The sequence below is a fragment of the Dermacentor albipictus genome, chromosome 10 (assembly GCF_038994185.2).
Source record: "Dermacentor albipictus isolate Rhodes 1998 colony chromosome 10, USDA_Dalb.pri_finalv2, whole genome shotgun sequence".
NCBI lineage: Eukaryota > Metazoa > Arthropoda > Arachnida > Ixodida > Ixodidae > Dermacentor > Dermacentor albipictus.
This window is the reverse complement of record NC_091830.1, coordinates 83729894-83756497: the sequence shown is the minus strand read 5'-3', so window position 1 is coordinate 83756497 and position 26604 is coordinate 83729894. Positions and strand designations below refer to the sequence as shown.

Genomic DNA, 26604 nt, shown 5'->3' with positions numbered 1-26604 from the left:
GGCGCTCATTTCACAGCCTAACACTGAATGCGATGCATCCACACTATCAATTTTGCATGAAGCGCGTGCCTTGTTTGCAAGTTTCTCCAACTCGTATTCGTGGTAAGGCATGGGCACTTAGTGACAATTGATGGGATGAGCGCGAAGGTATACCTCCCCAATTTGAATGATAAATTTATTACGGAAAATTTTGACAACAGACGTGAAGCCTTCCACGCGACCCAGCAACCGAAAATATCATTTCGTAGGACTCCACCTTTCGCGGAGTCTCTCGAGAGACCTTCACAGTGAAATAGCGCAAACAGACAGACACAGAGCATCAATACAGCAAAAGTGCAAGAGGCGTTCTATCAGTTCCTTTCCTAGCATGCTTATACACTTAATCTCTACTAAATATGCGAGCACTATACTCTCTGGTAGGAAAAACCGAAGGTAGGGCAGGGAGTGCTTGCTTTTTGATCAGAGTATACATAGTATAGCAGCTCTGTATTGCAGTTGCCTTCTATGGGTATTGTCTTTGCAAATCGCTTAAGCAGCTATTCGAATTTGTGTCAAATTCTCATGGCGGCCGGCTTCAAGGGGATACATTATCTCCCATACTGTCAGAATCGCAATTGGTTATTGTCCTGCGCTTAGGCTCCTAAAGAAGTGACTGTAGGCAGCTTTGAATAATGACCAAATCACATGTGCTTTTCGCATACGAAGACGTCCACACTCCAGGAAGGATTCTGTGAAGAGCATACGAATGTGTGAATTAATTTTTATGATTAATTAGGCAGTTTCCACTTATGATTTATGTTTTCTGAGATAACGCTTCAGCTTTACCTGTTACTTCGTTTACGCACGTACACGGGGAGACAAGCTGCTCTTTCAATGTCTTTGAACGGCTCGTCTCGGGGCTATGTGAGGTGGTTTGCTGAAGAGAATGCTGCGTGGATTCACATGAATAAATATAAACTGGCTGCTTCATCTCCAATGAAACAGCTATATGCGGCCGGAGGTTCACGTTTTAGTGTCAAGAACTGTGGTAGGTCTCAGATAGTCTGCTTTGTAGTGGTGTACTGATGTTTACAGCTGGTAGAATTCCCTCCTAGAATTGCGAAAAAATAAAAAAAAATTGAAATACGCAAAATAGTTCCAAATAAATCTGCACAAATCGTCGTATTTCCGCGGCTTTGTTTAGTTCTAACTTTATCATGCTAATCCAGGGTCAATATGGCACTGTCTAATGGAAACATAGTCTTCATTTATTTATTTATTTAATACATACTGCCAGCCTGGATGTCAGGCTTTAGGCAGGAGTGGGGTACATAACAATACAGCATGTAGGAATACAATGTACATTTGGTCGAGCAAGTACGGCACGAGAAGAACCCACATAAGCCATACAAAGCGGAGTAAAAACAATATGCCACGACAATGTGAAGTATCATGCCGGGCATGTCTCAGTTGTAAAATCACGTAGTGTGTTTGACTATGCTGTTCACAAACTATGCTGAAATTCAAAGTCTAGTTGATGTAGGCGCACAATGATAGACGTTGACAAGCCGTGTCACATGGTGAAGGCAATCTTGCGTGTGTTGTCGACTGAGGAAAGGTGAGGAGCGGACAAGTAATGAGTAGTAAGACATCTGAGTACATTTTTATCACTATACCAAGAGTACTACATAGGGCACATAGCCACCAAGTGGATTAGCAAGAATGGGACAAGAACTGAGCTGAAAATATATATTACACAAATGAGCAATCATAGAATAATAAATCATCTCTCACTTGGCAGTTGTGCTTTGCAGGATGATGCAGGATCCACGATGTATTGTATAGAGGCAAAGGCCATCACCGAAGACATGAGCCCGAAGGATAAAACCTGCATTTCTGCTTGGCTACAATATATTGAACTTGGTGAAGCATGAGCTTCAGAGAAGTGCGTGAAAAATTCGAGAACAAAGAAAGTTTTCGTGTAAAGAAAGCGCTATCGGGCTTACTGCATTAAGTAAAATGGATATAGAAACGCGTATAAATGACAAAAGATAGACGCAAGCTTTATCAAGACAGCTATTGCATAAGTACCTAGGGACGGTCTTCTCCTACAAACGCCAGCACATTCTATTGTAGATAACCACATTATAGTAAGGTATATGCGTTTTCAGCTAAATAAGATAAATGCATTTGTTGTTCAATGAAAACAGCACAACTATTTAAATGTGCTGCCATTTCTAAACCTGGTGCCTGAGAAGCCTTCCTTATGATTCACTTGAAGTGCGGTTTCAATAACCTGAAATAATATTTTTCAGCAAAATAATACGGTGCATAAAATTGTGTAATATATCTAATCATACAGATATTCCGGAAAAGCCTATTATTGTACAGTATTGATATGCCTCAAACTCATCGCGATCATCTATCTACTTTACCGTAGCTATTATTACTACATCCATTGTTATTAGCTATGTCTATCACATACAAAGTCGAAACAGGGCAAACCTGTCGAGATTATCAGAGCAGTGCTTCGTTGTGGAAAACTTCGTGGCTTGCTTCGGTATTATTACGGCGCCTTATGGATATGGTATACCTGCATTGAAGACTTTTCGAGAATAACTTGCAAACGGTTTACAGTTCGGGCCTATGCTGTGTTTAAGAATTCCACATGTGCACTAATCTTTTGCTTTTCAGTAAAGCACGAGTTCTGAAATGCTGGGGTGATTCTTTCATTTCACAAGATTTCCTAGGCTACACCTGCTCCACATGGGAACTTCTAGGAACTTAACGTTCGCATCGCGCCAAAAGTACGGAATTTCCCTATAGTAGAAATAATTATTGCTTTCTATTTGCTATGTCCCTTTAGCTCATCAAGGAGCTGCGCAATGAAACGCTCAAACGTTTGTTCAAACACTAGGGATGTGTGAGGCAGATGTGCGATTTCTTTTTATTATATTTTGGCCTCTAGTTCTCCAAAAAATAAGAAAGAAATTAATGGTCATCGCACAACTGATGTCTCCATGATATCCACCTGTGCATGCATACAGATCGGTCTCATTATTGCATTCGTAGAACGTTATCCACCGTGGTGGCTCAAAGGTTAAGGTATTGCGCTGCTAAGCGTAAGCTCGCAGGATCAAATTCCAACCGCCGCGTTCTCATTTCGAGGGGCGAGATTTAAAAACGCCGTGTGCCGTGCATTGGGGGCCCGTAAAATAAAGTCTCCCAGGTGTTTCAAAATTAATGAGGAGCCTCTCACTACGGTAAAACTCCAGATTTCACTTCAAAAATAGGACATTGCATGTGCCCTGTGGTCCTTCTTAACTTTATTCTTATTTTCATGCACAATTCATAAGATCACCCGACATTATTTAGCCTTATTTTATACTTTTATCTACTGTCCAGCTTTCCAAATTTTTAGTGAAGGTTTCACTTGGTCTTGTTGAAAGTTTTTGAAAGCGAAGCTTTCATTACCTACCAGTCTATGCTTTCGGTTGGGTTGACCTATATCTGTCTGTCTGTCTGTCTGTCTGTCTGTCTGTCTGTCTGTCTGTGTGACGGTGTGTCTTTGTGTCTGTTGGTCGCCGGTCGGTTTATCGCCAATAAATTTTGCATTCCCTAAAAAAATATGCGCATCTGGTGGCGAGCTTTGAACCCCTGACCAATGGCGCAGCAACCCAATGGTAAACATTTCAGCCAGAACACCTTTAATTTTCTGTATTACCTTCGTAATACACATGAACCAGCGCGATGGGAAAGCAGTGACGCATTGCACGTACAATTTTTTTTGTGTGTGCCAGCATCGACTGGCTCGTCGCGGTTCTCTGTGCGTGGTAATACTTATGGTTCTCATACTATGGCACACTCCCACAACGGATGATCGGTTAAAAAGCCTGTCCACGTGATGATGATCATGATTGTTCTTATACTATTGCACATACACACAACATCGGTTGGTTAAGAAGTGGGTGGTACATGTCCTGCGGACGCTAACTAGATCTTCCGGTTGATCTCTGCATTTGGAAGATCACTTCCACTCACTTCCATACTACGGCGCTATTGATGATTATGATTCCCATGCTAGGGTACATGTACGCAATGGGTGTTCAGCAAGGAGGAGGGGGAAAACATTCATTGTGCTCTAAATTGAGGTGATTTTCGCTGTCTTCAGACGGCTTCTTCAATCTGCCGATGATATCTTCCGTCTTCTTCAGACAGGGTTGGTTCCCCTAGTCGAGGGCTGTGCTGAGGACTGCTGTCCAGTGAGCTCGCCGCACCAATTCACGCTGGATGTCCAGGTTGGCGCTGAAGAGCATCCCCTCCCTCTGTTCCGCACTCGGGTTTTCTACTCTGGATACCTAATCGTTCTTCTGACAGGCCCATGTTACGTGGAAGTGGCTTAGCTTATATCCGAACCACGGGCATGTGTCACCGCACTGTGCGCAATAAGGTCTGGTAATGTGTGTTTAGATTTGGGAAGGTCCCTGTCTGCAGTAGTCTCCACCATACTGCTTCTTGTTTGCTTTGTTCATTACATGGCGATATGTATTCATTGGGGTTCGGCAAACAGATGTGTTGGTGCAATAATATGATGATCATGCCGACACTATGCACATACCCTCGCTGGAACATATTGGGAGAGAACCTGGCTCTGCATAATGTGCTAATGCCAACTAGCTCTTTACGAGGGTATCCCCGTGTTGATTGAGGCAATGATTACTTCCATACCATGAAACATACAGACAGCAGGGTAAGTTATTGCCCAGAAGAGTGCGGTTGAATGGCACAAGCCCACAACGGGAGACTAACCAGAAGCGGTAGATTCATACCGTGCCAATGCCAGCTTGACGTTTCAAACAATGGCTGCGTTTTGATGATGACTATAATTCTTGTACAACACCCACACCCAAAAGAGGGGGCTATTCAAGAAGCGACTGGTACATTTAAAATAAACAAGAAGTGATAAAATAGATACTTATATAGGATACGTAATATTGCTTAGCATGGTTATGTGAAAGCTCATGCGCAAGCCAGTTTCCTTTAAGCCAAATATAAAGGAGTCAATAGGAAAATATTTATAGCATTTATTTAACAACATTCTAAAGGCTTTTCTTCACATATATTCCAACGTGTGCGTTAGATCTGCATAATTTTATGAGACCTGCGCTGCTTCGCGTATGTGTGCATACGCTGTTCTTATGTACAGGCCAACGTTGATGTCGACAAAACGACGAAAGTGCTACGACATTGACGGAATGAGCACAACGGGTTGCCACAATACCATGACTACTGTATCACGAAGACTGTAGGAAGGCGACAACGACGACGGCATAGCGAAACTGGCATGACATCATGACTACCGTGGCGCGACGAATACGGCATGACGAGAATTGAATGACGAAGCTCACGAAGCGTATCTTTATCTTCAAGGCTTACTTCTGTAGGGACCTTGGGCTGTAGTAAACGAATAAGTCCTGATGTTAATTTTCCAGAATAATACTGCGCAACACAGCTCCAAACTCACAATCGCATCGAAAGCGCATATTTATTGTTTATGTTGTGATTACAAGCAGAAAGAACACGAATGTGCAATTCTCTCTTACATTATAGAAGAAAATTTCTAAAGTATAGATGAACTAGATTTCGTCTTATGATTCCGCAGAATAACAATATATATAAATAAACAAATGTGCACATGAATCAAGAAATGGAGGCGTTGAGCACGTGCATTAAATGGGACCTAAAATGAGTATGCACAGTCACGTGAGCTACACATTGCATACACAGGCGCGTAGGTATATACAAACCTACAGATACTCTTTGGCGACTCGCAAAGGAAATCTGTACGTCAGTCTGACTGGCCATCCGTAACGCGCAGCACGATGAACGCCATCTAGAAGAGTAGAATAAACTGTAAAGAAATAACGTTGGCTATGGGGAGTTTCGAACGAACGACCCCACGCTCAGGGGTCGAATCTCTGATCCACTTGTCTAGAGGCTCACGCTTGCAGAATGAGTATCTAAACCACGGTCAAAGATAGGTGGGGACACAGCACGGGTGATGCGCAAGGGATGAGCGACCCACAAAGTATCAGACACGCTCCTGCGAACCGGGCTGCTGATCGCATCGTCAGTCCGGCCTAGCGGTGAAACTTCGCCAGAAGAAACAAAAACATACATGAAAGATATCGTTGCGGTAGCAATAAGATGACATCGCACGGCTCGACCATGTCACACACGCGCTTCGCTTGGCCTGAACTGTTCTTCGCGTGGTCGTCACCAGCATCGTCACAGTTCTTTGAGCAAGCAGATACTTATTTTAGGCCAGCAATGCCCAGCGCCGCGGTGCTGATCAGTAAATTGCACCGATGGGCCGCAAGTGCTTCGCTGAAAACTGGAACAGTGGCTACGCAAGCTGCAAAGAAAAGGTTGTCGTGTTTAATGCTCCTGCCCGTCCGAAGCGATTAAAAAACTAGGCAGAAGCCATTCCTCGCATAGACCCTGTGTTGTGCCAAGAGGATTGCGTTTGCAGCAAGCACTTTGTGAAAGAAATGGTTTAAAAAGGTACTTCGCTGCGTATAGTGGCAACACTTTGCTTGACGTTCCAAAGAGAACCGTGCGGGCAGATCACGCCATACCTTGCAATTTCCCACAGACATACGTAAAGAAGCCGAAGAAACTCATGACCAGGAAATCACTCCACTCACAAGGCCCCGAAAGAAACGACGTACACCAGAAGTCAGCACGAATGATGAGGCTTATGGAACAGTCCGACATAATAAGATGAGGTAACCATCTTCTGTTCCTGTATGCGAGGACCTCCTGCAGAAGGTCCTTTTCTGGAAAAGCAGAAAAAGGCTTTTCCTTTGTTGAGCATAAACGTACACAATCCTCTAATTTCAACGTTCATGAAGGCTGTCTCACTAGACATCTCGACACAACACACAGTGAGTATGCAGAATTCGAAACACAGGCCAGCTCAACCATTGATGAAATCCATCCATGGCTCCACTGACCAGGGCTGCTTGGAACAACCACTGTGTGCATCAAGAGGAAGTTCACAGCTATTGCTTTATGGAAGTTATTCTAGCCCCATCAGGAGAACCCCTTCCATCGAAGTCTATCCTCGTTGAGCAGATGAAAAAATGTTGGTTCTTTTTGAGCACATTTATACTAGGCCGAAATCTTCAAACAAAAGTAATTTGAGATGTTTGCCAGCTGCGCTGTCAGGGGTACTGGGTCCTTGTAAGCTAACCGTATAATGTCTTCATGAGCTGCAACTCTTTTCTCGTGGCCCATGTCATAGTAAGTAGGCAAATGTGCACCTCGAATGCGGCTACAAAGACGCGAGCAGTCCCTGAAGGTTTAACCAGTCTTCCGTAACTCAGCAACAAAAGAGCACACCCTGCATATATTGGAGTAGGTTGATATTGCACTCGATAGTGCAATGTGGTGGAGTGAGTAGCAAATCACCCCACCATTGAGTCACGGTTATTCTATGGCTGGTACTCGGAAAACATAGTTCTCGCACTTTAGTTAGAGCAAATAATGCAAGGGCACTGCTAAAATCACATCGTAAAACCTCGCCACGCTCGAGCACACGATTGGGCGAAAGTAAAAAGAAAATAAAATAAAATGAGGGACGGTTTGGCTGAGCCAAGGAGCGTAGCGTTCCGTGACTGCACATTCTTGAGTCAGGTTAGGCAATGCTGGGCTGTTGCTATGCGTAGATTATGAAGTTTCACTGCCCCCTAGCACAGTGGCATAATCCGCCGGGGAGGTTTATAGATCGACAAAAGTCCTCATGGCATTCCTCACACAGCGGGGCAGCGGTTAAGTGTTATAATGCTAGTCTGGAAGGTGGCTGTTACCAAAACAGCCACCCGTGGTGCTTGTGAGACCCAGGCTTCTCTCCTCGAACAAGCTCTAGGGAGCTGAAGGTATCCTTGTACACTCGCATGCATGCATGCATCCTTGCAAGGATGCAGCCACGGAATTCACGGTGGTAGGCTAGAAGAGTTTTCGCACTAAAACAAGCAAATGAGCCGACAAATCAAGAGCGAGTAAGCGTATGAGTAAATTAATGATATAATAAGAAAGTAACGTAAGTATCTACGAGTAGTGTGTACGAACGCTCGAAAAAATGCTGTAAACTTTTAAGGATCAAACCAACGAGCGAACTAGCGAACAAACGATCAGGCCATGGAACGGGCGAACGAGTGAGCAGGCAAACTGACACACTAAGGAAAGAAAAAGTAATCGGTCAAGAGAACAAAAGAGACGCGCGATGGCTACACCTCCGTTATAGCGGTCCTGGCGCTAACCCGCGTACCAGGTTCAAATAACAAACCCAAATTCATTGCCTCCTTCGTGTTCAACTAAACGAGCATGAAGCCGCTGCTTCACAAAACTCGGGTTAGTAACGAAGCTGCGCAGAAACAATGTCACCAAAGTGGTCTCTTCTCTTTATCACCGACAGCTTCGGGTAAAGTGGCAATTACGAAGTGCGTGTATCGAGTGAAAAAGCGTTGCCGCTCACTACTCCCCGTGCCGCTGCATGAACAGCCATCTTGTGGCACTTAGAGAAACTAGGGGACCTTATCGGGAACCGCTGCAGGTTCGCTGTGTTCTGATCTGCATATCTGCCACCGTGATCTGAGCTGAATGTGCAGTAACGGCGGCGTAAGACATGTGTCAAATGAGAACGGTTTCTATGAATGCTCGGTTAAAAAAAAAAAACTTGGTGATGGTGAAATAAGAACCATCTCTAGGACCACACGTACAGCCGACTTAGCGCTCTGCAGACGTATAGGAAATTACAATTTTGTCAAAATTTAATACTAAACACCGCAAATCCGAGATGCGTATCGCCGGCGGCCGAATGTGCCTTTCGTTGGGGCGTTCCTTCACGCTCCAAAATGTGACCTATTTTTGAGCGCTCATGAACTTTGGGTCGCACAACAAATATATATAAGCAGCAAGTGAGTTGATAAGGATGACAGGGAGTGCTGAAGGGTTGTATGTGTCTTACTGCGGTTGGTAATGAATCGACGCGTATGGATTAGGTGCCAAAGAGCAATGAGGACTTATATTCGTCAGAGCATTTCTATTCAGTTTCAGTTTCAGTTTCGCATTATTCGTCATTAAAAAAACGATGAGTAAACAACAAATAATATGCAGACAAAGGTGCCAAAGTCCATGACTGCAACAGGACCCTCGGTTCTAGGAAGAAATAAAAAAAAGATATGTACAAAACGTTAGTTAAACCAGCAAAGATAAAAAAGTACAAGGAAAACAAATGAATGTGCATTTTGCAATACATTGGTAAGAGAAAACAAACAAAAAAGTATATATATCAAAAAGCATAATTATGCAGAGAATATGTTATAGGACAGAAAACTATTTACACAAATAAGTAAAACATATTAGCTCATGTTTGAATACATTCAAAGATGACGTTAGTTTAAATGAATGGGATAGGTCATTCTATATGTTTAATTCTGAAAACGAGGATGCCATTTTTCCATAGTTTGTGTTACATTTAGGTAATAAAAGTTGTAATTAGGCGCAAACCTTGTGTGATTGGTATCCGTGAGTAATTTGTAGTCCACAAATTCGTAAAGAAACTGTTTGTTAAGTAATTTAAGAAAGAGAATACTAAATGATACTTAAACAAGCCAGATACAGGTAGTATAAAGTTTGCCTGGAGTAGCGGGAGAGCATTTGAGTAAAAGGAACTGTTGGTGATCATTCGAATAGCCTGGTTCTGTATGTGTTGAATAGACGAAAGCTGGCAGTTATACGTGTTTCCCCAAGAAGCAATACCATTGGTGATAAGACTATGAATGAACGCAAACTATTAGGATAATAATGCGTGTTCTGAAAAGAATGCACGTAATTTTGTGAGAGCTCTTATGGCGAAAGCTGCTTTCTGTTTAACAAACGATTAAGATAGATAAGGACCTAGGAAGGTCGATAAGGGTCGTCAAGTCTTATACGTTGGAAAGGGTTGATCAAAATAAATAATGGACTTTACATACCAAAACCACGATCTAGTTATGATGCATGCTGTAGTGGTGGACTCCATAAATTTAGACCACCTGGGGTTCTTTAACATATTTCTAAATCTAAGTACACGGGTTTTCTTGCATTTCACCCCGATCGAAATGTAGCAGCCGTGGCCGGGCTTCGATGCGCGACCCTGAGCTTAGCAGCCCAACATGATATCCACTACGCAAACACGCTGGGTAGATAAGGGATGTTAAGGGTCGGATGAACTGCGATAAGGTTGATAACGACCAATCAGGTTTGATAAGTTTTCATAAAAATCAATATAAAATAAATAATGACACCGGGCTGCCGGGAGATGAGCAAATAGCAAAGTGCTGACGCACGCTTAGACATTTTCTAAGCGTTGAGTTTCTGCTTAAGCATTAAGCCACATTCCAAGAGGTAACACTGAAAGAACAAACTTGACAGGAAAACAAAGACTGGCTAGAAATAGTAGGTGAATAGGCAACTAGACGAATACGGCCTTCGAAAAATTAGTGGTATTATAAAGAAGGTTTCACAAGGAAATAAAAACGCAACATTAAGTTAATCTCGCCCTCTACACTAGCGCAACCTGCCTAAATGAGGTATCCGCGTAACATCTTGTGTAGCTCTAACAAACGACGTCTGTAATCCATATTTCATTTTCCTCTTAAGTTGCAAGTCAGCCAAAGGCACAAAAGGGCTCAACATTGTAGTAAAAATTGTGTTTGATGTTAACATAGACGATTTCAGAAATACATCGCTTCAAAAGTAAATCATTGCATTCTGCAGAACCGGATTTATTGGCAATCAAGCACTCTCTACCCACCGTGGTTGCTCAGTGGCTGTGGTGTTGGCACGTAAAACCCCATAATTTGTTTTTTAAACACTTTCTTCGCAGTATTTTTCCTCCTTCTTCAATGAATTGCACTGCGAATGCTACGGGAGAGCGGGGCGGGCACAAAACGCTCTGTCTACTTAACGTCACCGTGGCACCGTTCAGCTTTTGATATTCATGTAGGCGACATTTATAATTTTGTCGCCTACGACACGCCGCGCCCACTTTTCCTCAGGGAGCCGCAGTGCGCTCATCCAGCGGACTAGCCGCGGCACCAGGTGGTGGCCACGGTATCTACGCTACGTACGAGAATGCAGCTGCACACAGCTGCAATGTGTATGCGCAACCTTTTCTTTGGGCACGACAGGGCTTGAGTGTGCACTCAAGCTCCTATGATCTAGTCTTGCCGTGGTACGTGCGGCAGCCCAGCTTTGTCCTGCGCCAGCTTCACCACCCGATAATAGCCACATCCAAATGGTGCCTTTTGAAACGCTATTAATAGTTGAATACAAAGCGAGGTATGCTATGGAGTCCAAGCTGAAGCGGCTATGAGTCAGCTCACACTGCCAAGCATGCGAGCACGGTGACCTTAAAGGGCCCCTGAAAAGGGTCGGCCAAATTTTGTAGACGCGTGGGGTACAGCTAAAATTAGACACTCGCACCACAATTCGTGCGAAATGTCTCATATTAAGCGAGTGACGGACGATTACAAGTTGCCCTCCTCCATAGTCATTCATTTTCTCCTCAACTCGTTCTACGAGTGATCGGAGCTAAGCGCCACCTTCCCTGGCTCTGCGTCATGATAGAACGTCGTGTCGTCAACTTCCGGGTCTCTAGGGGCGAACGCGCGAAGTCTTTCCAAACTCTCCGCCAGCTGCTTCGCAGTCGACCCCAAGCGAGAGCTATCCAATTAGCGTGAGTTGCGAGGATTCTGTCGCAGCGCCGAACCTTTCTGGTATTCCGGTAACCACAGGCGAGCTGGGCGTTTCGACGAATGGCTGGAGGCATAAACTCAAGCTGATGAAGGAACTTTAGCGTAGACATAAGTAAGCGACCTCATCGTTCTGCATGGTCCAGCTACCTGCTGGCGCAGAGCTTAACCAGCCAAATAAATATTAATCTAACCAAGCGTCAAACATTTTAGACGTTTAAAAAACAACGTGTTAACAATTACACTCCTGAGAAAAATTTGCTCCAGCAGCAAAGAAGAACGTATTTCGTTACTGCTACTGTGCGGTTGAGCGATGTGCCACCAGGTGGCTGCATCAGGCTGAAAGACCATTCACATTTGCGCTTCTGCTCATACCGTGAAACGACATGGTCAAACGGCGAGGCCATGTACCCTTGCGCCTGCGTTTACCCCAATACCGCACTCGCAAAACGCTATTGCGTTATTAATCTTCCGTTGTAAAGTGACGGCCACAAACGGGTAAATCCTGGCGCCGATTGGATAGCGGCAGTCCAATGTGCTGCAGCCAGTCCTCTCGTCTGCTTCCTTGCAGAGGGACACGATGTCGCAACTTGACATATTGCCAATCGCTACGTTTGTAGTCCAGAACTCAACAATGTCAAATCATAGTGCTCGCGACAAGACTGAGACCGACTCCGAGCGGGGAACTCTTGTCAAAATACAGCACGTAGTAACCCAAGCAGACGACGCTTGCTGTCTGCCGGAAGTGCTTTTGTAGTATTGAATTGTTCTTGTGCGTTCTGGTTCTGTCACTTTCTTTTTATTGAAATAAATTGGCTAATATTCCAACTACCACGAAAATCATTTATTCACCATAAAGGTGGAAAAAATTATAGATGGCGCGCACTTGGCAGCTAATCGGATAGCTCGCGCTACTGCTGTCATTTGGGTGATTTACGTCATATGAGTAGAGGCAGCTGAAAATTTCGCCGAGCAGTGTGCTGCTATCAGCAGCGATGTACATATTTAAAACCTTATGATAAATTACATGCTTTACGCGGAGTCCTTAGATGCGTCAACTAATAATCAGAAGAACCTACGCCAACTACTCAGTACGTTTGTACAAAATCGTCAAAATCGCTTCAGAGTTTTTTAAAGTTTTGCGACGTTCGAGGCTAGTGCAGTATTCAAAAACATTCCCAATTACCGAGACAAGACGGCCACGACACCGATAAGCAGGGTGGCCAAAATCTATTTGCTACGCGGGCGGCCGTGACCGAGCATGAGCAGATGATATTCCGCTCCTTGCGAAAGTAGTAATTATGTCCAGAATTCAAGAAGCAGATTTTTGCTTATTTCAGTCTCTTTATCAAACAGCATAAAAATGCACAGAGTAACAACGTTAAGAAGGGTACTTATCCAAACACCCGTCTTGGTCAATGTCAGTTGTTGGCCAATAGGAACCGCGTGCGGGCAGTGTGATATAATACGAAGTAAGGCGTCCAGAAGAGAGCTAGCAGCAGGCTTCCATTGAACAGAGAAGGCCTCAGAAAAAGGTGTCTTTGAGATGCGCTTGCGAGCTCTTCGCTCCACTTACCAGTCGAAATTTGGCTGCGATGTTCGGAGCAGCCTACGATATTCGCGCACTGTTTTTTTACTAAGTTGGAGGAGTGGTTCCGTACCCCTTCAAGCTTTGCCAAGCACCTGCTCCTGGAAATTTCCATTTTCCTTTATTTATTCGGCACATTGTGTGACGGTTCCACTGAGACAAAGGTATACACCACCAGACAGACAGACAGACAGACAGACAGACAGACAGACAGACAGACAGACAGACAGACAGACAGACAGACAGACAGACAGACAGACAGACAGACAGACAGACAGACAGACAGACAGACAGACAGACAGACAGACAGACAGACAGACAGACAGACAGACAGACAGACAGACAGACAGACAGACAGACAGACAGACAGACAGACAGACAGACAGACAGACAGACAGACAGACAGACAGACAGACAGACAGACAGACAGACAGACAGACAGACAGACAGACAGACAGACAGACAGACAGACAGACAGACAGACAGACAGACAGACAGACAGACAGACAGACAGACAGACAGACAGACAGACAGACAGACAGACAGACAGACAGACAGACAGACAGGCAGGCAGACAGGCAGACAGACAGACAGACAGACAGACAGACAGACAGGCAGGCAGACAGGCAGACAGACAGACAGACAGACAGACAGACAGACAGACAGACCGACCGACCGACCGACCGACCGACCGACCGACAGACAGACAGACAGACAGACAGACAGACAGACAGACAGACAGACAGACAGACAGACATTCAAGAGCTCGTCTGTGAAAGATGCATGGCTGGCTGTAGCTTGGCTGTAAAAATCAAACAAGCGGAATGGCACACCGTCCAGCTCCACTAGCCTTACACTACAGCTGCGCAAGCACAGCGTTCAACTTGTACACGCGCTCGAAAGAAGACTGGCACGTTTGAGCGAGCCCCAGGCCACTTCCTATTACTCGCAACGAGGAGGCTGCACAGCCTTTGTACCTCAAGCATACCTAATACCCCTGACACACGGGCACACTAAAGCCCTTTAGGTAAGGGGACATCTACCGGAAAGGCGCTCAAGTGCAGTGACACACGACAAAGGAGTACCTCCTTTGCGGCAAAGTTCCTTTTCGGAGAAGGAGATCGTGCAACTACTTTTCGAGCGGAAAGGGATTTACTCTCGCACACAGCGTGCACAACTCATCAATAGATGGAAACCTGCCACACAACTATGGTGCCCATAGGTTTTTTTTTATCTTGCGAAAATGTTTTAATTGTTAGCGGTAATATATTTGTCGAATAGTGAAGATTTCCTCTAGCTATACTCTCAAACGCTCGCATAACGTCGCTAGTGCCACCATATTGAATTCCAACAGTGTCGCCGTCGTTTGTTGCGCGTATGTGGTGTGTTCACGTCGCGAGATGGAGACTGCACAATCAGCGGCCGCAGGAAATACCCAGAAGAAACCACAGTTGTTGGAATAACATATTGAATAAAACGCGTTACGCCTACGCGCACAAAGGAAGGGACGACATAGACGTGAAAAAGGACGACAGAAACGGGGGCATCACCAATGAACAGCATGCACAGCAAACCACCGGCTGCACATAGTTGCTGGACCAAGTTAAATGGCTGCTAACAACGCAAAAACGCGAATAAAATAAACGACCATAAGCATTTTTAGCCATCAACAATGAAAAAAATGTATTTTTAGGTTCTACAGTAGCTAAGTGTAATTAAATGCGCAGCTTTTTAGGAATGTTTTCTCTCTTGTGGCTTTAACAGCCAGCGCTATTTTTCTTGCGGCGTTCATCTGAAGAACTACCTAAAGAAGTTCAGCGCTGTGCCGTGTGTCATCGGCGCAACTCCTTTCTGTAAAGGGTCCATCAGAGTAGCAAAAGGGGTTTAGTGGAAAGGACTTTAGTTATGCCCGTGTATCAGGGGTATAAGTGTCCCCATCATCAACGACGACACGCGGTACTGTCGAGGCACCTTACGTTTCAGCGTTTTGGTCTGCTCGTCTGAGCATGGCGTCGTCGATTCACTATACTTGCTGCCATTCAGCTCGGAACAATCGACGGTTGCTTAAGTAGTTAGAATGTCTACCACCGTAATACACAGGCAAAAACAACTGCGAGGCCATAGCACGTAAACATGCTTAGAGAGAGAATAGTAAGTTAGCTTTTGAAAGCGTTTGCATTAGAAATGTCAGTGTTTAAAACATCACAACAGAAACAATCCGTGATGATTCTCTAAGTCATTGAGAATCATTTTTCCAGGGCACATGCCGCAAAGTCAAAACAATGTAAAGTCCTTCAATGGAAACGCTCGCTGGAACCGCCTATTGCGCCGGTCAACTTACGGTGACGAAGTACGGTTGCAGCCACAACAGGAGATTGCATGTGCTAGATGGCGCAACAAATGCGTCTTTGACAAAGTATTTTTCGAAGTACACGTCTCTTCAGAGCCTTTGCACGCATACGCTCCTCCACTGCTTGATATTCTCGAGGGCCCATTGTTGTGTCAGCCAATGCACGACGTAGCGCAGCTAGTACGGCCAAGCCAGGACAATTTGTGGCGCGCTCACACCGTACCGGCGAAAAGCACAAGGAAACGAGGCTACAAGCCAGTAGCGGCTCCGGAGCGGGCACAAGGGGATGCGTATGCGTCAGTGACAACTTCTGTGACTTGCGACGGCCTGAAGTTTGACCTTGGCTCGGGCTAGGCGAAGAAAAGCTTCGCATATTAAAGTGCATGCGTGCCTGTGCTGCAGGAAGCAGAACACTTGGTAGAAATGGAGAGGGCATAGGTAGTTTAGGAAAGCGTGCATGTGCGTTTTTGCACGTGTGTATGTATCTATATGTGCTTATACCAAGTGTCCCAACTATCATGTGCCGAAACTAAAAAAGTGTACAAATACGACGTTGTTGGAAAGAACCAACATAATGCTTGTCGCCGTCACTTGGAGATGTTGAGATTATCTTTTGCATTCCGTCTGAATACACAAGTACACTTAAAGAATAAATGAACTACTTCTATTGTAATTACATGAAGAGTGTCAAACAGAACATTGTAAAGCCTTTTGTAGAACAGACAGCTTTCTGTTGCTCAAGACGTGCTACATAAAAGTGTATATCCGAGCGTGAAGGAATCACACACCGAGTGCCTCGAGCAGCCCGTCGCGCGGCAATTTCGCGTGTACTCGCGGGCTCGGGAATACTTGCATATTTTAAAATCTTGGTGTGTGATAGTTGGGACGCCCTGTATAGCGCACGTGACGGTGGTCTGCTCAGGCCTACAATTGAGCAATAAATTAGACTACTTATTTACAGTAAGTTGCACTCAACTCAGCTCCTCGAAAAAGCGGGACGTGTGTTGAGTGAGCTTCTGAAGAACGCATTGCGATATGATGAACGCTGTTTAAATAATGTATCTGGACTCATGGAGGTGCGACGTAACACTCAGAATTTTATCTCGCAATTACTGCTGAATCGCCACAGGCTGTTGTAAATATCCTAATTCTTCATCCTCGCTCTCGAGGGTTCAGGTGTTACTTCTCCCCTTGGGCGTCGGGGACGCACAGCCGGAGACGTTCTGACATTCTACGCCAGATAAGAGTACTGCCCCTACGATTAACGGTGATAGGTTCGCTGGAGGCTTCAGTTGGATGGAAGCAGACACGGATGAAACTTTTTACGCAAGACACACTCAGAAATGCAAGGTGTAACTGAAACACATAGGGCGAACTTATATAGGCAGAGCAGATGGTCCATAGCAACGCAAGTGGAGTCCAGGACGTTTGGACCGGCCATTTTCTACCCCTGGGTGCATAGGCCCAAGTATTTACAGCCCAATCGCCACCGAGTGGTGATGGGGGTTGTGCGCCGGCGCCCCAATCACCAATCCTGTGGGGTGATCGTCGTCTGAGTGGTCCGCCAGCTATGTTAGCACTCCGCTTGGTCCACGCACGGTTTCCTTTACCACAGTTTAGGTGTTTGTCCCTCTCCCTAAAAGCAATGTACAAAACATGGCAACAAACGAGGGGGTCACAGACGCATAACAATCGTACCCGGCGCGAGACAATGCGCAATATGAAATACTAATAAAGATGCAGCAACATTTAATGGTTCGAAGTCACTTCAGAGCAGCTAAATATATGTATTACGGCTAGAACATGTCTTTCGAGCAAGCATGTGTGTTCATAGCGCAGCATTGTTCGCCTGTAAATAATTTTCATTACGAAGTGCACTATTTGGAGGGTATAATACAACAAGATATGTAGACATTTATACAATGACCTAAACAAATATATTAAAGTAGTAGGCTGTGCATATTATTTGATAAATGTAACCCGCAGTGGTGGCATAGTGCCGTTACCTTGTTAAGCCCGGGGATGCTGAATCGAATGCTGGCCAGCGAAGGCCATATTATATGGGAACAAGATGCGAAAATACTTGTGTACCGTGCTTTATCGCGTAAGTTATTGAACACCTAGTGCTCAAAATTAATGCGTCACAGTACAGCGTGGCTCACAATAGCTTGTTTGGGCATGTAAAACTTGAGAGTTGACTTAAAGTGAAATGGACTATTCTTTAATGACTGCAATAATATAACTTGAAGCACAAGTCGAAAGTTTTAATAACTAGACTAGAACGAAATCACCGTAGGCCTTAATGTACATGAATGTAGACACCTAGTAGCAGCCCTGATGCACGATAAAATGAGAACACACAAATTAAAATTCTATTAAATGCTCGTTCAAGGAAATTGGGCACCTTGCAAACCACGCAAGTTTTATATGCATAAAAAAACAAAATGTCTGTCCTGCCGGGGTATGTTCCGCACAAGTGTAAAACACGATTTTTGCTACAGCGAGTAAATCACTGCTGGCTGCTCTCCGAGCTTACGTAATCGTCGCAAAACCACTGGTTTTGCTTGGATGCCCGCTTTATTCCCGTACAGCTGTAGTGTAACTTGCGGTATTTACAGTTTATGCCGTCGTATGCAAGCATTCTTCCCTGCTCTAGTCCTTCACACTAGAAAAATATACCTGTCTAGCTGAAGAATTCATACTCTCCTTTTTTGTTAAATATCCGGCAAACAGCTCAGGCAAGACTGCCTTAGTAAAAAGATTGGAAGCTGTTGCATCGATGTTGTTGAATAAAAATCTTGTCCCGCAGTATTCTTTCAACACCCATCGATAATCTGGTCCATACAACGAAATCGCAGTACGGAAGATCGCACACTGCCACCTGTGTTTGAATTTAGTAATAATAGGTGTGGCTGTGCTTCAGGTGCAGCTTTCCATCTACTACTTCGAGGCAGCAGTCAGCATTCTTTACAGCTACTTGCTCTACTGTGTTATAAGCTGCTGAATGCGGACACTTACCTTCGACGAGTCCCCTCCCATAACATGTGCATGTTACCGAACTGTAAGGACTGGCTGCTAGGCACGAGTATTTAGTGTTAAAGAAAACGCCCGACTTGCTCCGAAAATTAGTGTGGTGTTTTTTTTTTTCATCTCAGCTGCATGTTCTGCAATTGAATCTATTTGATGATCAATACCCCACCATGTGGCTGCTGTTGAAAACTGCTGCAATTCGGGATAGCATATCCTTTTCAGCAAGCTCTCAGAGGGCCGAGTTATAGTTGTGCCACATACACTCATCAAGGAAGCTGTGATTGGTCCAGCACAATATTTAAACCACGCTGGACATTTGGACTGCCGCCTTGTCAGCTCTTCTACGTGATGCATCATTTCTTCGGTGATGGCTAGTCGAGGGAGCATGTTTTTGGCACGACAGAGGGGTTCTGGTAGGTTCTCAGACTGCGCTTCATGACATGGCAGCTGTCGGAGGTTGGGAGGCTCATTGCTATTGGGTGGCACAAATCCGTCACTGTACTCTGGCAGGATCATAACTATTGCTGGTGGGACTCCTCCATCAATAATGTTAGAATAAAATGGTCTTTCTTCCACCATTGGAGGTGGCGAAGCTGATGGCTGGGTACCGAGCTGTTGCTGTTTGTCAAATGGCCTATCAGGAATTGCGTCCATGAAGCTTTTCTTTTTTTTTTGATGATGCAAAGTCAATGTCTTTGAATCTCTTGCACACTGCAAAAGCGATGTGCCGGGAGCGAAATATTTGTCTTTTGTGTACCCGTCTTTAAGTGTGTGTTGCGCACCGCTGTCTCTATTGTGAAACGTGTTGCACCAGTATGCAAGCAGGCTTCACCTAGACCAGCAATGTCGGTACAGCGTGCTGGGCATATGCTTCCGTCACAGTCAACCAATATCCAGGATTTCAGTGGAGCTTCTCGCAGGCGCTGGGAGTGGCCGATCTGTAGTAGAATGGCCTGATTCATGCTTGGGAAAGACTAAATGCAACTCTTTATTCGCTGTGCTTCTTGAAATGTGCACACTGAGCCCGGGTATATATTTGCATTTAATTTTAACCGATTATCGAAAAAGCGAGAATTTTCATTTTGAGCTTTGATTGGCACCTTGCTGCCCTAGTAACTCTATAGCACAAGAAGGAGTGAAACGCTGTAGCAGTGGGCTCTAGTTTTTAGGCCTACATTTAACCAGAGTCTCGCAAGGCCGTAGTTAGTCTAGCAAACAAAGAAATAAAGTATTTTGTGTCGTAACGAATGCCCGGCAGCGTCAAGCATTTTGGGGCAGTGAGAAACGCAAGGTGCCGCAATGAACAGCTAAGGAACCATTTAATACAAATGGGTACCCTGTTAACAGCGTTGCCCTGTTTCCAGCGATACGAATATACAGAAGTATATTTTTAATATGATTGCAGCCTCACATCGCTCAAAACGATGACGCGCTCGGACGGTGGCCGCATTGATGTCACGCTGTTAACCGGGCCACTTGTGAAGTAGTTGTGAGCTTCAAGGGACTTGTACGCTTTCATTTCGGCTATCGATACGCGGTTCGTCGACAGCAACAAATAATTTACGGTGTCAGCATGCGTCGTAACCGGTGGCAAGTGGACGTCCGCAGTCGTGTTGATCCCGGCGCACAACGTGTACGGATCAATGCCGTGACACATGATTACTTTTGCTTCGTAGCGAGCACGCGTCGGACCCACCAGCTCGGCAAAATATGATGGGCAGAATTCCTTCCGCCTGCCGTCGCTATCCTTTAACACGAGACAGTGCGGAAATTGCAAGATCAATGCCGAAAGATAGCAGAAACATTCGCGTGCATTGGTTACAGTATTTCAACATGGCGAATGATGCTAGCAGACGACGGTGTGACGTCAGGCGAAAACTATGTATGGAGGAGGGTAACTTGTAATCGTCAGCAACTCTCTTAATATGAGACGCTTTACACAAATTGTGTTGCGAAGGATTAACTTTAGCTGTACTCTACGCATCTTCCAAATTTGAAGAAACCGTTTCAGGGGCCCTTCAATTGTAAAGTGTACGTATGAGTATATTATCATTATTTGTGACAAAACAGCAGCTGCGGAAGTTAGGATGGTATTTGGAGGTGCGATTTTCCCGCGATCAATAGCGGCATCTTGCTTACCATCATGTGCCTGTGCCTTCATCACCGCTTAGAGTGGAGCCTTAAGTTTCGTCCACTTATGGTTCCGTTTCAGGCCCGCATCTCCAGGCTGTGGTTTGTACTATCAGTGGTCCAGGTCTGGAACGCATGAGCTTCAGCGCATTTGACACTCTAGAAGCCTCGGCCTTGCACTGCCAACATGGGCAAGGAATTATACGACTGCTAGATCTTGCACTGAGTCCCACATAGCTTCTAGCTGACGGCAGCGTCCGAATACCGTAATCCTTGAGCCCTGAATTTGCCTCAACAGGAGACCTTTACTTTACGTGGAGTCGCGGGACGTGCTACCCCTAAACATTTTACATATGTGGTGATTGATGCAGCCGTGCGGTCCCTAGAATGTAAATGCCCATCTGCTTACAACTTGACCAGTCTCCATTCACTGCATCGTTCCTGTTTTTGTGGAAGCCTTCGCTCGCTCTGCCCACATAACGACTTCACTGCATGTGTGAATGCAGCATTTCATGGCAGGAAATATTGTTTCTTTTTAATGAAATCTGCTCTCTTTCCTATAGGTCATTGTGTTTGCAGCTGTCACAAGTAAAATTTTGGAATTTGCTTGTCCGCGGCACTAACGGCGATGCAATTTTTGCTCCTTTATTTCTTCCTTTCAATCTTGTATACATAGTTTCTTTTCAGCATGTTATTCCAGAACATATTTCCATGTCTTTTTTAATTAGTGAACAAACATCGTCTAGGTAATTACTATCAAATTCATCCAGTAATATCTTATTTACATTGTAGTCGATTTATTGCAATCTCACGTGGTCAAGACATGTTGGTTCTCATGATTTTGAACAACACTATAAACCAATTCTTTGTAGGTGGCCTTTGAGAAACATACAGACAATGTTAGTTTCTATTGCCCCCGAACTGTTTTCCGATAAAGTTCCTTGCGTCAAGTCCATCCAAATGAGTACACGAATTTCACTCCGACCGCAGCGCCGTCGTCAATAGTCTGTAGTCCCCAACCAGATTTTCCGGCCACCTTACCCAGGCATACCTAAAAAGGGACAAGAAAAAAGTATTAGTTCGGAAAGAAAAGGGCAGAAGTAAATGAATATTCTAATAGAACATTGTAATGCCCATTCAGTTTTCTTAATAATAAAACGAAAATATTTGCTGCGATCTGTCATTAACATCATCAGGCTGGTTACGCCCACTATAGGGCAAAGGCCTCTGCCATACTTCTCCAACTACCCCGGTCATGTACAAATTGTGGCCATGTCGTCCCTGCAAACTTCTTAATCTTATCTGCCCCACCTAACTTACTGGCGCCCTCTGCTTCGCTTCCCTTCCTAAGATTGTTAAACATTACTTGAGTTTTGTGCAGATTAATTTTTAGACCCACCCTTCTGCTTTGCCTCTCCAGATCAGTGAGCCTGCATTGCAATTGGTCCCCTGAGTTACTAAGCAAGGCAACATCATCAGCGAATCGCAAGTTACTGAGGTATTCTCCATGAACTCTTAACCCCAATTCTTCCCAATCCAGGTGTCTGAATACCTCATGTAAACATGATGTGACTAGCCATACAGAGATCGTATCTCCCTCCCTGACGCCTTTCTTTATGGGGATTTCGTTGCTTTCTTTGTGGAGGGCTACGGTGGCTGTGGAACCACTATGGATCTCTTTCAGTATTTTTACAAATGGCTCGCCTACATCCTGATTCCGTAATGCCTCCATGATTGCTGAGGTTCCGACTGAATCAAGCGGTTTCTCGTAATCAATGAAAGCTATATCTAAGGGTTCGCTATATTCGGCATATTTTCCTATTACCTGATCGATAGTGTGAATATGGTCTATTGTTGAGTTGTCTTTACGGAATCCTACCTGGTCCTTTGGTTGACAGATGTCTAAGGTGTTCCTGATTTTATTTGCGATTACATTAGTAAATAGTTTGTAGGCAACGGACAGTAAGCTGATCGGTCTATAATTTTTAAAGTTTTGGCGTCCCCTTTCTGATGGATTAGGGTTATGTTAGCGTTCTTTCAGGATTCCGGTACACTCGAGGTCATGAGGTATTGCGTGTACAGGGTGACCAGCTTTTGAAGCTCAATCTGCCCCACATGGTTCAAAAATATGCTGTTACCTGATCCTCCTCAGCTGCCCCTTTGCATAGATCCCAAGGCTTTCTTTACTTCTTCCAGCGGTACTTGTGGGATTTCAAATTCCTAAAGATTATTTTCTCTTCCATTATCGTCGTGGGTGCCACTGGTATTGTATAAATCTCTATAGAACTCCTCAGCCATCCGTATTAGCAATGATATTGCCGGCTTTGTCTCGTAAGGCATACATCTGATTCTTGCCAATTCCTAGTGTTTTCTTCACTGCTTTTAGGCTTCCTCAGTTCCTGACAGCTTGTTCAATTCTATCCATATTATATTTCCTTATGTCAACTCTATCACGCTTGTTGATTAACTTCGAAAGTTCTGCCAGTTCTATTCTAGCTGTAGGGTTAGAGGCTTCCATGCATTGGCGTTTCTTGATGAGATCTTTCGTCTCCTGCGATAGCTTACTGTTATCCTGTCTAACGGAGTTACCACCGACTTCTATTGCACACTCCTTAATGACGCCCATAATATTGCCGTTAATTGTTTCAACACTGCGTCCTTTTCGTAAGCTAAAACCGAATACTTCTGTTCTGTAGCTTGATCCGGAATTCCTCTATTTTCCCTCTTACCGCCAACTCATTGCTCGGCTTCTTATGTACCAGTTTCTTCCGTTCCCTCCTCAATTCTAGGCTAATTCGAGTTCTTAACATCATATGGTCACTGCAGCGCACCTTGCCGAGCATGTCCACATCTTGTATGATGCCAGGGTTAGCGCAGAGCATAAGGCCTATTTCATTTCTAGTCTCGTCATTTGGGCTTCTCAACGTCCACTTTCCGCTATCCCGCTTGCGGAAGGAGGTATTCATTATCCTCATATTATTATGTTCTGCAAGCTCTACTAATAACTCTCCCCTGCTATTCCTAGAGGGTATGCCATATTCCCCCACTGACTTGTCTCCAGCCTGCTTCTTGCCTATCCTGACCTTGAAGTCGCCCATCAGTATAGTGTATTTGGTTTGAGTTTACCTATCACCGATTCCACGTCTTCATAGAAGCTGTCGACTTACTGGTCATCGTGACTGGATGTACGACGTTCGTGAGGCCTGTACGACGTTCAATTTGTACCTTTCGTTAAGTTTCACAACAAGACCTGCCACCCTCTCGTTCTGTTGAATTCCTGTATGTTACCAGCTTTATTCTTAGTAATCAGGAATCCGACTTTAAATTCTGGTCTCTCCGCTAAACCCCGGTAGCACAGGACGTGCCCGCTTTTTAGCACTGTATATGCGTCTTTTGTCCTCCCAAGTTCACTGAGCACAACTATATCCCATTTACTGCCCTCTAATTCCTGCAATAGCACTACTGGACCCGCCTCACTAATTACGTTCTAGCGTTAAACGCTGCCAGGTTCAGATTACAATGGCGGCCTGTGCGGATCCAGGGATTCTTAGCACTCTCTGCTGCGTCCCAGATCTGACCGCCGCGGGGGTCAGCTGCTTCGCAGCTCCTGGGGACTTAGGGGCGGGGTTTGATTGTCGAATTCATATAGGAGGTTGTGGCCAAGTACTCCACCAGGGTGGCCAATCCTGCTCCGGTGAGGGAGTGCGTTACCGATTCTGGTCACTGGGTCAGGCCACACTCCAGGCCTGTTTGTGCAATTTATCAACACGCGGATTTCTTTTTAATTTGGTGGAAAATTGCGCCGCACCGGGATTCAAACCATGGCACTCTTGCACGCGAGGCGGATGCTCTACTTCTACGCCACCGCTGCGTATTCCTGTATCTGTTTAGTTATGAAAATCGAGCTACACATATTAATTTGACATTTGTTTCTTAGAGCCCATTAAGAGTATTGCACCATTGAACTAGCGTAGAATACGGCGTAAATATAAGCACACAAGCAAAGTAAAAAAATGCTTCATCAAGTAGGACACAAACTGGTAGCGTATGCTGCCTGACTGACACATTCAGAATAGAGGTGTTCAGTTAAATGCATTGAGCAGGTTAATACTGCTTCTATGATGTTGATGCAATCGTGGAAAAGAATATGTCACTATTATTCCGCGTTACATTCGCGTACGAAAATCCCATTTACGCTTCAATAAAAATTCACATTATGAAAAACTGAAAGTCGCACGCATGGTCCCAATACTTGTGATATGTCTTGAGCCATGCCATTCAGAGGTTAACACAAGACGGCAGGAACAACTGTGAACCACAAAGTAACAGTTTATTGGACGAACCTGTGCCCAGAACGAGTCACCCTCCGAGCACGATGATAGCTGCGAGCACAGTTGGTCAGTGCCGAAAATCAAATCTTCCAGTTAAGCGCGTCGGCTATTTATTTATACATGGATTTGCCTAGACTTCCGAAAATTTCTGGTGTTCGCGTGTCTAACAATGTAGAACAGGACTCGCGCTCTGCATGTAATCTCATTAGAAAAGGTCCGGACACAAAATAGACAATATAGATTAAAGGACAAAAATAAATAACGTTCTGAGGCGTGCAGGCATGCTTTTGGCGGCGCGGTAACCTTTAACATGTTTGCAAGGTAAAAAGCGGCTACGGAAAAAGTGTAAACAAAAAATAAACAATGTAGCCGTGTCAATATGTCCACAGCCGAAGGTAGCGACAAAGAAAAAAAGCTGACGGCAACATGCAAGCCATCGCAGCAAGTCTTGTTGTTGCTTTGTGAAAACGGCGTCTTGAGACGAATCAGTCGATGTCTACCCTCAGGGTAACACACTCTGAATAATCGTAGGGTCTTCGTGCGGCGCAAAAATGTTTTCGCATCCAGCCTTTAAGAATGATTGGCGACGTTAATGGTTATAGCAACTTATCCTATGAATGACGGTTATTTTTTTTCATATGATTTCATAAGGATTGTTATGAAAGGTGACATATAAACAGTGACGCCTAACAAGTTGGAAAAGTGGGAAATAAGTAGGCTTCTTTGTGAGAAATACCCTGTGAGAAATACCCTGGCACACCCAAGTTGGCGTCAGATAAGTTCATGGAAGAGAGGAGCATATCAAGTCACACCAGTTTAGGGTAAAAGAGTTTCATTGAAGAGCGGCACCATGCCGTGTGCGTCATAACATAAGCCAAGTTCGCAGCACCAAAGTTCCTAAATGAAGCGCCCAACATACGCAGTGGTAACTACTATTGTACCCTAGTTCGCGTCAAACAGTTTCTAGTCCGACCCATTGCCAGAGGCAAATACCCGGTTATCTAAGTCTGCGCCATAGAGGTTTGGTATACATCGGCACATGCCCAGTCACCTAAGGTGGCGTAAAAAGAGAGATTGGTTGAAGGGTGGCACATGTCAAATCGCATATACACAATGACTCTAGATGGCGTGAAAAAGTTCAACCGGCGTGTACCAAGCGACGCAGGTTCAGTAAAGCAGGATGGTCTGAAAGAGAGTCATTAAAGAATGGCACGTGCCCCATGCACAAATACCCAATGTCCTACATCTGTGTCAAAATATCCTCTGAAGAGCAACACATGCTCAGAACTACGCACACCGTGCCACTTCTTGGTAAAACGGTTCCTTTTGAACACGACTACGCGGACAACAGCAGCATTGTGCCCTACCCACACGGAGGAAGGAAACTAAGGAGAG

General features: G+C 44.8%; 1 protein-coding gene across 1 annotated transcript in view; it reads right to left on the bottom strand.

Moving 5' to 3' along the window:
• Nucleotides 1–21743: 21743 nt before the first annotated feature.
• The window catches only part of LOC139050367 (uncharacterized), a 57690-nt gene continuing 52829 nt past the window's right edge, over nucleotides 21744–26604 (bottom strand). The window contains exon 6 of the mRNA XM_070526610.1: nucleotides 21744–21929. Coding sequence (XP_070382711.1) covers nucleotides 21825–21929 — 105 coding nt within the window. The 3' untranslated portion in view covers nucleotides 21744–21824. The remainder of the gene's footprint in view (nucleotides 21930–26604) is intronic.